This window comes from Orycteropus afer, unplaced genomic scaffold, assembly GCF_000298275.1.
Source record: "Orycteropus afer afer isolate SDZICR_OR568_19922 unplaced genomic scaffold, OryAfe1.0 scaffold00374, whole genome shotgun sequence".
NCBI classification, from domain to species: domain Eukaryota; kingdom Metazoa; phylum Chordata; class Mammalia; order Tubulidentata; family Orycteropodidae; genus Orycteropus; species Orycteropus afer.
In genome coordinates, this window is record NW_006921961.1 from 1,072,939 (window position 1) to 1,086,541 (window position 13,603).

The following is a 13,603-nucleotide window of genomic DNA, read 5'->3' on the forward strand; positions in this document are numbered from 1 at the left end:
GGGCAAGGTTCAGAGTCTCTTCTGTCATCCACTTTGGTCTTCTCTTCTTTTCTTGTCTTTTTAGTGATCTCTTGCTTTCTTCATGGATAATGTTCTTGATATCTTCCCACAATTCATCTGGCTTTCGGTCACTGGTGTTCAATGCATCAAATCTATTCTTTAGATGATCTCTAAATTCAGGAGGGATATATTCAAGATCATATTTTGGCTCTCGTGGACTTGTTTTAATTGTCTTTAACTTCAAGTGGAATTTGCATATGAGCAGTTGATGGTCTGTTCCACAATCAGCTCCTGGCCTGGTTTTGGCTGAAGATATTGAGCTTTTCCACCGCCTCTTGCCACAGATGTAGTCAATCTGATTCCTGTGTGTTCCATCTGGTGAAGTCCACGTGTACAGCCTCTGTTTGTGTTGTTGAAAAAAGGTGTTTGCAATGAACAAGTCGTTGGTCTTGCAAAATTCTACCATACGAGTTCCAGCATTATTCCTGTCACCAAGGCCAAATTTTCCAACTACCGGTGATTCTTCTTTGTTTCCAACTTTTGCATTCCAGTCACCAGTGATAATTAACACATCCTGATTGCATGTTTGGTCAATTACAGAACTTGAATTCAATGAAATTACATGTCCATGGTAGAAATTTATAATCATTCACTTGAAAAGTGGGACAAAATACCTTTAATACTTAGAGAAAACTTGGGGATTAGTCATGTGTCTGTCTCATTTCTTACAGCAGGATACTAGTGCTTTCATCATTAAACACCATTTGACCTCCATGGTCTGTCTTTAGTCTGGCCTTGGAAGCTTCTCTTTATAGTTTCCCATCGATCTCCTTGACATGTATGCTTGCATGGTGAAACCTTTTCTGTGTATATATAAAATAGGTACCAACATGTTATAAATTCGTACATATTTCCTACAATTAATTAATGATAACTTAATATTTACTACATCTCATAAAATATATTATCAACTCAATCATTTTAACTTTTTTTTTTTTTTAAGTACAGAATTTCAGGTCATGCCAACAAATAGAGATTATTTGAACACTTAAATTCAGTTTTTGCTATAATGTAGGCTTAGAATTCAAGTTTTCATCAAGAGTACAAATCATGATTGAGCAAGGGGACTCTGGGGAAAAGGATGTGAAGGAAATAGGGCATTGGGTCCAGCTCACCAAGTTTTTATTAGTATTTCAGATTCTCTCCAATATTGAGAAAATTCATTGACATCTAAGTGATTAATATGTATTATTGCTTCTTAATAATGCTTCTTCCTCTCCTTAAATACAATTTTAATACCTGTCTGCATAGTATTTTTCCAGTGGGTATAAAATCTTTTGCACATTTTCCCATTTCTCCCAATTAAGTTATATTGCAATGAATGCCCTTATGCATATAGCTAGTTTCTTTGATTGAATTATGTATTTCCTTAGGATAATTGCTCATGGGCTAAAGAGAATGAGCTTTGATAATCCTTGATAAGTACTGCCAAATAGCATTCCCACTTATGTGACAATTAGAAATGAAAGTGAATTCCACTTTGACCATTATCTTAGTAGTATTGATTTTGATTTACTAGTTGATGTGGTATGTAACAACTCATTTTTCTATGCATTGGTGATAATATTTCAAATATTCTTTTAGTTTTATTTGTCAGAGTGCTTAGCAAAAATATTTTGGTTGTCATTACATAGCATTAAGATGTGGTGCCAAAGAATTGTGTAGAAAAATATCTTCTCAAATTGTTTCATGTATAAAATTATATTGGTGAATATGCAAGCAAATGGAGTATAAAAATACTACAGACAACAGATATATGTTATTATGTTGTCCTATATGTATATGCTTGCTTGAAAGGCTATTGAATGCCTCAATTAAGTTAATTTTATGTCATTTACAAATAGCCAAAGATGATGTTTTGGTACCTTTGCTCCTTCATCTTTGTAGAGTATCAGGAGTTTACTGTAGCTTGTCACCCAAAATATACACAATTGTATAAATATACATAAATATAATAATAGATTGTGGAACTTTAATCAAATTTCTCCTTATCCAACTATGTACAAAGCTCATTTTGTGGTTTAGTTTTAATGCCTTCATCTTGTTCTTTCAACCACGTCCTTCTAGAACACAAATAGTTTTTCCATCTCCTTGGCCTTTCTATGCTGTGCCTTTCTGTTCTTTCATTTCTTCTCCTATCCTTGTAGTTGGTCCATTTTAACCTGCCCTTTTCGTCACTACTTCTGGCTTTAATTTTTTTTTTTTTTAATTATTAGTGACCAGCTCTCTGGTCTTCAGCTCTGTAAATATCCCAGCTAGATTGGAAATCCAAAAAGGTTCAATGATCCTTATATATTCCTCAGGATAATCTAATATTGAAAGTGTGTTCTGAAATTCAAATAAAAAAGTGATATCACCTCACAATATGTCACTATTTTTGGTTGATGCTTACAATAGATTATAATGTTTACCCCTGATGGCTGATTGCAAAAGTGAATATATCAATCCACTGAAACATATGTAGCAAAATAACATACATTAGACTTTCTATCTTTACAGCCGTCAACTCTCCATGAATGAATTATACATCTGCTCTTGTCATCGTTGACTTGGAACTGAATTAAGAGGATGTGAGGTGTGGGGAAACTGCTTGCACTTGTTCAAGCCAAATGTATCTAGGATATGTTTTCCCTACAATTGGTCAAATGAATATCGATATAATTTGGTTCATACAAATTGATAATCTATCAGCAAAATAAAATGCAATGCAGTATATTTGTTTTGCTGAAAGGTGTACGAATAAGCTTGAATTTAAATTAACTAATCACATGCTTTCAGGAGCTCTGGTGGTGCAATGCCTAAGGCATTTGACTACTACCCAGAAGGTTGGCGATTCAAACCCACCAGCCACTCTGTGGAAGGAAGATGAGGCAATCTGTTTCCGTAAAGATTTACTACCTCAGAAACCCAAAGGGGGTTGCTATTAGTCAGAATTGACTAGAGGGCAGTGGGTTTGGTTTTGGGTTTTAATAGCATGCTTTAAGCTGGTCTTTCATAATTGAGTAGTATGAGTTAATTATTAATTATAATTGAGTTAATCTCTAGGGTTTTAGCTCTTCATTGTAAGCTTTGTTCAAGTATCATTTTCTTTTCCAATTAGGTAATTGGAGTTGCAATTTTTGCCTATATGAAAGATGAACGAATTAACTGGGTAAGAGATTGGCCTGGACAGACTGTTCTCTGTGTATCTCAAACCTTTTGGACTTCAGAAGTACAAACAGCTATTACAAAGGGGCAAGAGGTAACTTTTATATTACTCTCAGTTTTTCTGGCATTTTTTAATAGTATCATTGCCAGATGCAAAAAGGGCATGGGGGCCGCATTCTCTGACATCCCCTAACTTCAAGAGGAGGAGAGAAAGTCACCATTAGCAGCCCAAGGCTGATTCCCTAGGAGGTGGAAGTCAGACACACCACCACACTCCAACATTTTTACCAATTCTGACACCAACTGTCCCTCCCATGGCACTCTCTACTTTTCTGCTGGGTTCAATAATTGATTGGAATGGCCACCCAGAACTCACAGACAATACTTGCAATTACAGGGTTTATTAGGGAAGTAACAGGTTACAATTCAGGTTCAGGAATGCACTCAAGATAGAATTCTTCAATCGGGACAGCTTCCCCTTGACCATGCTGTCAGGCATTCCTCTCTTTGGTTCTTAGCCTCTTGACCTGGCCTCTGCCCTGATCAGGCAAGTGTTACAAAGCTCTTTCAGCCCTGCTGATGGGGCATCTAGGTGCACCCCACTCTGGTAGCAAACCTCTTGCCCAAAGGCACTCAGCTGTCTAGCTCGATGGGCCAGCAAGCCCACCTCTCTGTTTTGTGCCACTTTTTCAGTTCTGCTGCCCAGTCTCTAGGCCATCTCTCTTTGTCACTGTCTCAGCACAGGGATTTCAGTCCAAGGACATGCTCCACTCTGAGCTTTTCTTTCTTGATGGCAGTAAGATCCCCCTTTCCACCTCTGGGAGGGCTCATTTTAGGCCTAGAGAAATGACAAAAGTGACCAATCCCCACTTTAGGGCTCCATATACCTTATTTCCATGGTCCACTCCCACAAAGGCACCATGTACCTTATTTACATTATTAATAAGCTATCAATCCCCTTGGTATCCAATCCCCAAGCACCTCACGTTTCCATAGTTCCACCCAGTCATCTGGTGGGTGCCACAAAGACCAAGGCTAGCATAGCAATATTAAGTAATTCACTGCAGCACGCCATAATACACTTACTCGGAAAAATAAAGACAACCTATTAAAAAATCTACTTAAATGCTACAAGCCAAATCATAGACTTTAAAAATAAAAATTTTGCATAACAAATATAGTGTTAAAAACTATAGAGAACAACTATTTGAAATTTATGTCTAAGCCATCTTCTTATTTTCAATATGTAAAAGTCAGGTACACAGGATCCTCAGTCTTATCATATATATATATATATATATATATATATATTTGTACCTTTAAAAATAGTTAATAGTATTAAGAAACTTGCTAAACTTTCAAGGATTAGAAAGAAATAATGTAATTCTATTTTATTTGACTTATTTGGACTATTTTAATTTTTAATATATTGATTTTGAATAAATAATAAGTACTAATATTTTTATGTTGCTTGATAATATTAAATATTTAAATATTGCAACGTATTTGGACATTTGAGTTTTACTATTGCTATCAATTGGATTTCTGTCATTACTTAAAAACAGAAATTATATTCAATTTGAGATAAGATTTCAAGCTGCTCAACTTGGAGTTGACTGATGGGTCAATAGGAATCTAGCAATTATAGACCTTAGTTTAAAACCACGAGTTTCTAATATATTTTTGAGATAAAATTCAATATTATTGTTTTGAATGCTAAGATATTATTGAGTACTGGCAAGTGTTGGGGCATCAGATTGGCACATGTTCTCCATAGACAAGACAGATCCGTAGAAGGAGGGGCCGAGGCCCCCAAGCATAGTTCTTCCCTCCAGCTTCCCAGCAGATCACTCATGTATCCTCTGAGGCAAGTAATAAAAGGGAAGGGCAGGAAGCCAGAGGTTGTTTAGAATCTTTCCATGCAGACCATTGCACTGGGGAATAAGAGTTTCCCTAACATGAGTAAGCCCCTGTGATTACTTCTGACCCCTTGGCTGTCTCTGCCCCTTCATTTTTCTTTCTCATTGGGTCCTGAGAATCCATCTTGTCTTTTCACTTTTAAGCTACCACTCACTAACCTCTCTACCCAGAGGGATTCCTCTATCACCAAGAGGGCTGCTGGGGGATATGTAGGCTCCTTGAATCTTCCTCCTGGCTTATTGCCACCTCCAAGCCATCATACCAATTTTATTGTTTACCACTGTGGGGAAATAGTCTGAAAGGAACAAAATAGCAAATGTGGGCAGATCAAAGCCATCTTTATGCATCTTCCAAAGCTGTTCACTTGATGCCCAAGGATTTCCAGAATGCTCAATGTAGTCCTCCCCTCTCCTTTTTCTCCTTTCAAAAGTGTTCATCAAATTCTACCCCTCTGTCACAACCATGTTTTCCTCTAGTCTTCAGCCCAGGCAGGCATTGAGGAAGAAGATCTGGGCAGTGTTTTCATTCTGTTGTACACAGGATGGCTGTGAGTCAGAACCAACCCAACGGCACCTAACATAGACCTTTTGTGTTTCCACTCATCTCCTAAGCATAATTTGAATCCCAGGGGACACACTGTTTAGGTCTCTCCCATTTTAATGTGTCCTTTGCTCAAAACTACCAGCCCTTAATTCTTATCACATTGCATACATACTGAAACATTCTTTAGGTTTATGACAGTATCCACTGATAGTGAGATGGAGTTATTCATGTACTTTGTAATTAATCTAATCATTTTTTCTCACATGATGTGTGGGTAAGATGCTAGTTACTGAGAATGGAAAAGTGAGAATCTAAGCCTTTCCTTTGAACAGCTGCTAGTTTCTTGGGTTTCTGAGGCAGTATCACACTATGGAAGTAGATTGCCCAACCTTTCTTCTGAGGAGTGACTGGTGGGTTTGAACTGCTAGCCTTATGGTTAGCAGTGAAATGCCTTAGGCACTACACCACCAGAGCTCCTTGAAGCCTTTCCTTTGAATGGCTGCTACTTTAGGGTGATTCAGCTTCCTAGACTCAGGTCCTGTGAACATTTAGCAGGACACTCAGCCTTGTCACTGTTTGCCAGATTTCCCGTTTCTGTCGCATTTCATGGTGCTTTCCTATTCAAGTTTCATGGTATGAAATTCAGCTTTTCATGTGTCCTTAATTTTTTTCTTTTTCTTCTGCTAGTGATTGTTCTATTTCAACCCGCCATCCTTCAGCTGCCATTGTCCCTGTGCATAGTTCATCCATGCTCATCCCATTCAAGTTCCGTAGCAGCATTGTGAGGGGCTGGCACATGTTTCAGTAGCTATAGCATTGGTGAATTTTAAAAAATTAATGTGCAGCTATTTTATTTAATGAGAGGCTAGTATATGTTTTAATATTCTATGTGTTGGTGACTTTTCCCCCAATTAATGTTTGGTTCACATTTGAAACCAATGACTTTGATTGAGCTTCCTGAGGTGACACTCTTGGCCTCATAAAAGAGTGGGTGCTTCTGTTCTCTACAAGTTGTCTGGACCTTAATGCCGTCTAAGATTGTCAAACTCCCAGAAGACCTTTGACAGCAGGATCTGTGTTTTCATTTATTTATTTCACGAATGTTGGTTGTGGGAGTAGTCTGTGTGTGGCATTACTGAAAAGTGAATGAAAGTATCACTGCTGTCACAGAGCTTGGGATATTATAATTATTAATGTGATTATGAGTCAGTATATCATTGTGTATGTGTAGAAGTTATGATAAAAAATAATTGATTTTTATGATAAAAATAATAATGATAAAAATAATTGATTCAAGACAAGGTTTATTTTGGCTGAATAAACTATTAGTTCCCTGGATAGAATTATAGAACAGCACCATGTAAAATACATGGACTAGTTCAGTCTTTTCTGGGTGTTTTCTTCAGCAAATGCTTCAAGAGGTGTTTAGAAGGAGTGAAATGTAACAAAAATACTATCATTATTATTTTCAGTTTAAAGAATTGTAATCCTCATTGATTCACAGAACACAGTTCCTAACGAACTCAGTTTATCACAGTTTGACACTGAATTCCAGCCTTAAAGCTGTTTTTCTAGTATTTGAAAATCCATTCTGGTAGTCTAAATAGCAAGAATTTCTTTAAAAAAACAAAACAGAACAAAACAGAACTCACTGCTATAACCAGAGCTCCCAAGAGGTTCTTATGGACACATAATTTTAACTGTCAGGTCCAAATGTTAAATTTTCATTTTATTTCTTGTATTGAACTTTAAAATATAAGAGCTAACAAGGCTTTTAACAGGAAAACAAACTCACTGCCATTGAGTCAATTCCAACTCATAGCAACTCACATTGGGTTTCCAAGGCTTTCAATCTTCAGAGAAGCAGGTTGTCTCATCTTTCTTCCATGGAATGGCTGGTGGGTTCAAACCACCAACCTTTAGGTTAACAGCCAAATGCCTTAACCACTACACCACCAGAGCTCCTTTGTAAGGCCCTTGAAGATCCTTAATTTTACTGAGGATCCTTAATTTTACTTGAGGAGCTAAGATACACTGTTATTGCTGGTAGTTCTAGGATCAGAGCTCTTTTACTAATTTATATACCTAATATACTTAAATTCACTAATTGGCTCCAAGATTTGAACACTTTCAGTTATTTAAATACGGGTGGTTCAGAAATTTGTTTTTCAGTACTTAAGAGACAAGTTAACAGCAAATTAATCATGCAAATCAGACAAATGAAATAGTGTTCAAGCACCAAATCTTTGAAAGTTCTTTCTTTAAATAATAATAAAAAAAAGATAAAATATTTCTTATTTTATCTTATAAGTGTCTTTTAGAGAAACAGCTTGCAGTCCTCAACTCTGTCCTTTAAATTTTTTCTTTATTTTTGAAAATCTGTACTTTTAGTTTCATGTGACCACTTACCTGGCACTCCGTGAGTAAATTCCTCTGTGTAAAGTGTTTATTAAATACTACTCAAGTGAAGAAAACAACTGCATCAGCCTTCCCTTAAGCACAACGTACAATTCTTTGATTCTGACTTGATTTTCATCATAAGCCTTCTTCTTTTTCAAACTGACTCATTGGATTTACCCACCAGAAAAGAGACCTCCCAAACCCTAACTGGTCCTCAGAATTGACATCAGTTCACCACAACAAAAACTTTACATGTTTTGTGTATTAAGATCTTTACATTTCAAGTGGCCCAACCCACTCAGGAAGGTCCCACAAAGAGCACTCAGATGACTCATAGAATTAAAAGAGGAGGAGTTGGAATCAAAATCTCAGGGCTTCAGCCCTGTGCCAGTCTCTCTTTTGTTGTCTGTCTTCATCTCTTCTAGTCCCTGGCAGGCTTTATTCTGTAGTGAAGATAAAGGCATAGTCACTTTGGATTGGCATACTCAGTCTACCACACCTTGTGAAAAGTGCTTCTTTTAGAGTCTGTATACCATTCCGTGGAAAGAACTATGATTGGCCACACAGCTCCTCCTTCAATGATCGACAGCCTCATCAGAACCACATACAATGGAGAAGGCGTGGTTTTCCAAAGGAAATGGTATTGGGTAGACACAAACCCCATATGTCCACTATATCTGGCTTGTTTACATGACACTTTTGTAATAAAAGTTGATTATTTTAAAATTATGTCATATAGAAAATTAGGATACAAATGTAGAAAATACTACATATACATGCTAGTTCAAAATATTTTTGTTCAAAAGTGATTCTAATCTCATTGGATAATCCTGTTTCATTTTCTTTCAGGCTCTTGAAGATTACTTAGATCAATGTAATGAACAAATTGATGATATTGTCACCTTGGTCCGTGGCAAATTGTCAAAGCAGAATCGTGTTACTCTAGGTGCCCTTGTGGTACTTGATGTTCATGCTAGAGACGTCCTTACATTGCTTGTGAAAAAGAGAGTCAGTGATGACTCTGACTTTGAATGGTTAAGTCAGCTTAGGTACTATTGGCAAGTAAGTGATATCACTGAATGTTATTACACAGCAATTTCCTCTCATAGCTTTTTAATTTGTGCTTGCATGTTCACATGGGAAATAGTATCAGTAATGTAGGATATTTCTGCTGATGGCAAACTATAAGCAAACAAGCATTTTCCAGATTGAAGATTAAAGAAGCCAATAACTGTTTTGAAGATTAAAGAAGCCAATAACTGTTTGTGTGTGTGTATATATATACATAACTGTTTGTGTGTGTGTGTATATATATATATATATATATATATATATATATATATAAACCCTATAGGACAGTTCTGCTGTATCATGTGGGGTCATTATGAGTCAAAAATTGACTCCACAGTTCCTAACAACAATCACTGTCCTTGTTGAATCTGCAAAATATTGATGCTAGTCAGCTTAAAATATGTTTGAGTTGAATCACACTGTTTTAGTTTAATTTAGTCATTAAATTTTTCTCTTGTTATTCAGTTGAAAGAGCCAGAAAAGTGATGTGGAAGGAAGGATTTTTTCAGGGTATCTGAGCAGAAGGTTGACAGCAATCATGACTGGAATGGGAGGAGGAGCGGGAGCAGTTAGTGTGGTGGGCCAGGTTGGACCTGTTGAGTGTGGTCAGTGAAGGCTGATGACTAGAGATACAGATCACAAGATCTCATGATACGAACCTTTGTGGAAAATGGGTGGTGTAGGGCAGAAGGAGAGGAGAGGCAAGAACCAGTAACCTGGGAAACTGTGTGAGAGGCAGTACGCGTGGTAGGTAGGAGCTCGTACTGTGGAGTCATTGTTTCAAGTGACAGCTCCTCTCTGTACCAGTAGTGTGACCTTGGGTAATTTACCAATCCTTTTTAAGCATCAGTTTCCTCCTCTGCAAAATGGGAATAATATAATACTCACTTTGCAGTGTAAACAAAATGATTGAACATATGGACAGGTAAGGAATACATGTATTTTACTAAAGTATCTCTACAGTGGAAATTGAAGCCAGTGACCTCAAGAACTACCCAAGGAAATAAGACATTTAATTTTTCTACTGAATCAAGTGACGTTTAGAGTGTAAACTTGTAAAGATGTTGTCTACATCACAGTTACTGATTAATGAGCTTTCGGTTTCATATTATTTTAAATTTTATTGTTTAACTTCAGTTTATCTGATTCATCCTAGGAAAATCATTTAGAAACAAAGATGATCAATGCTGGTTTGCGATATGGATATGAATATCTAGGTAACTCCCCTAGGCTAGTTATTACTCCACTCACTGATAGATGTTACAGGTAAGCCCATTAATTTAAAAATCGATTGGAAATAATGTTCACTCATCCCTACAACATAAATTTCTTAAAAAGTACCAAATTATCTTCTACACTATAAATTTATCCTATGTTATCTTTTGTTAGACTCAGTTCTTTTCTCAACTTCATGTTCAATTTCTCTTTCTCCGTTGGATCATTCTCAGCTCTGATGCTCTAGCTATGATCAAGTATCTCTTCTACTTAAATAAAAAGAAACCCCTTTATTTGTGTCTCCGTCTGGCTGCTTCATTAATATTATTCTTTCCTTTTTATTCAAACCTCTTGTGAAGTATAGACTATATTCCTTACCTCTCTTTCAAATATTATACTGCAATTTGGATTCTGTCCCTATCGTTCAATTTAAACTGCATTTGCCATATTCAAATGAAAGATTTACTTGTTATCTTATAACACTTTACTGTTGTGTTTGATACTGCCCATCTCCCTTTTCTTCTTAAAATTCTGATTCTTCCTTTAGGGATTCTCTGTCTTCCATTCTTTTCCCCGAAACACTAAATTTTCTAGATTTCTGTTTTCATATGTTTGATCTCATTCTTATGGTTTCCATTATAAATTGGCTTCAGTTATAAAAGATAGATTAATTAGTAAGTATAAATCTTTAAGTTAATGGTAATTTTCCCTCAGCCCTTCAAAGACATTCTTCTGGCATCCATTACTCCTGATGAGAAGTATTATTTTAAATATATTGTAGACAATTTTCTTATCTTTGTCATAGCTTCTATTATTTTCTCTTTGTTCTTGATGTTTGCCATAATGAAAGGAGAGGTGAATTAGTTTTTATTCATCCTATTTTGGACTTCTTCAATTCTGGAAAATTCTCAGCTTTTTTTTTTTTTTTTTGCCTCTTTCTTTTCTCTGTTAATTTCTGTTATATTTTATCTCTGGGTGATTTTTTTAAATTTTTATTTTCTTCAAGGACATAATTCTCTGCTTCCTTATGTCTAATATGCTATTTAAGCTGGTCACCGAGTCTTTAAAGTTCAATGATTAAATTTTTTATTGCTAGAATTTCAAGTTGACTCTTTTACCAAATTGACTATGGTATGGATTAAATTGTGTCTCCCAGAAATATATATTAGAATCTTAATTCTTATACATGTGGATAGAATCCCATGTGGGAATAGAGTTTTCTTTGTTATTTTAATGAAACCATAACAGTGTAGAGTGTGTCTTAAACCGATCACTTTTGTGATATAAAAGGAATAGTTTAGGCACAGAAGCTAAGAAGCATGTAGGGGAAGATAGATGCCAGTCCACATTAAGATCACCAGGGAACCAAGGAACAGAAACTGAAAAAAGGCAAAAGCCTTCCCACAGAACTGACAGAAAGAGAGCCTTCTCTTGCAGCCTGTGCTCTGAATTCAGAATTCTAGCCTCTTAACTATGAGAGCACTTGTCTGCCAGCTGAAAGGTTGGTGTTTCGAGGCAACCCCGAGGTACCTGGGAAGACTGAAAAATCAGTCACTGGACTCCCGTGGGGGTGCAAGTCCACCCTGACACACACGGGGTGCTGTGAGTTGGGGTCGGCTCCACGGCCACTCGTCTACCTACCTTCTTCCTCCCCTCCCTCCCAGTTCACCAGCAGGCCTAAAGACCTGCCGGATACCTTCTACTCACCCTGGGCTCTGCACGGCAACCCTTCCCGCCCCAACAGGGACCTCACTGCCCCAGGTATTTCCTCTGTCCTACTCCTGCAACAAGGGGTATTGTTACTCAATACCCCACACCCACCTGCTTGGTGAACTGAGGTTTGGCCATCCCCCACTCCCACCCACCTTCTGGGCCTGCAGGAACTCCATCCCACTCAGTGTGCTCCAACGGAGACTAGGTGCCCTGCCCTGCCCTCCCCCGATTTTTTTTTCCTCTCTTTTTTCTGGTTTTTAGTTTTCTTGCTTTTGTCTGTTTTAAAACTACTACTATTATCAATACTTTTGTCCTTTTTACTATTATTCTTTATTCTTTCCCTCCCAGGTCCTAGTTTTCAGCTTTTTCTTTTCCCTGTTCCTGGTTGCAAAATTTTTTTTTTCCTTCTTTTTTGCCAGTGGTTAACCCCATTCCTTGTTTTTCTTTTTGCATTTTCCCATTTTTTTCTCCATTATTCTCCTCTTCCTTTTTTCTCTTATTGCTCTATCCCCAGATATTGCATGTTTTCTTTTTTTTTACTGACCTTCTTGTTTGTCTGGAGGACACAGTCATTTTGATTGTTTACACGTGGCAGCCATTTTGAATATTTAAAGTGACTGAGGGTGCAGCCATTTTGAATGTTTACAAACGGCGGTCATATTGTATACTTAAAGTGACCGAGGGCACAGCCATTTTGAAAGTTTACAAGTGGCAACCATTTTGGATGTTAAAGTGATAGCATTCTCATTCAGATTCCAGGGACCTAAGAACAGGCAGTGAGGTGGGATGCAGGGAGAGGACAAGAAAAGGGACCTAAGTACAGGCAGCCAGGCAGGAAGCAAAGAAAGGACAAAAAAGGTAAAGGGGACTGGAACAGATCAAGGAGTCAGCCACAGGGAGCCAGGTGAGGAGAGGGAACACAGGCCACCTCCCACAAGCAGTGAGGCGGGAAGCAGGGAGAGGACAGGAAAGGCAAAGGGGACTGGAACAGATTGAGGAGTTAGCTGCAGGGATCCAGGTAAGGGTGGTTGGAGGGGTTTCCAACAGCTAAGGGAGACAAATTTATCTGTCAGTTTGTCCTACTGTGGTGACGTGTTGCTGAGTCTTGAGGTTGTGCCACTGGTGTTTCAAACCCAGTGGGGTGCACCTGTTGCACAGGTATCAGCCTGGCTTGCAGACTGAGACAGACTAGGAAGAAGGAGGAGGCCATCCACTTCTCAAATTGGCCAGGGAAAACCTTATGAATAGCAGAGAAACACTGTCTGATACATTACAGTGCAACTTTATGAATAGTCCAGAAACATTGTCCAATACAGAGGACTGGCAAGAGCTGCATTATCAGAGTAAAATCAGCCTTACTCATATGGATAAACTAAAGCTTTCGAGACCTCCATTTGCTGACATGGCATCACTCAAATTGAGGAGAAACAGCTGCAAACATCCATTAATAATTGGAACATGGAATGTACAAAGTATGAATGTAGGAAAATTGGAAGTTGTCAAAAATGAAATGGAATGCATAAAGATTGATATC

The 13,603-nt window shown here is 37.6% G+C and overlaps 1 protein-coding gene across 1 annotated transcript in view; it reads left to right on the forward strand.

Annotated features, from left to right (window-relative positions):
- DNAH7 (dynein axonemal heavy chain 7) overlaps positions 1-13,603 on the forward strand; it is a gene marked incomplete at its 5' end in the record, with an annotated part of 302,031 nt that overhangs the window by 70,125 nt on the left and 218,303 nt on the right. Inside the window, 3 exons of the mRNA XM_007953149.2 lie at positions 3,161-3,301; positions 8,920-9,132; positions 10,298-10,407. Of these exons, the coding sequence (XP_007951340.2) occupies positions 3,161-3,301; positions 8,920-9,132; positions 10,298-10,407 (464 nt within the window). The remainder of the gene's footprint in view (positions 1-3,160; positions 3,302-8,919; positions 9,133-10,297; positions 10,408-13,603) is intronic.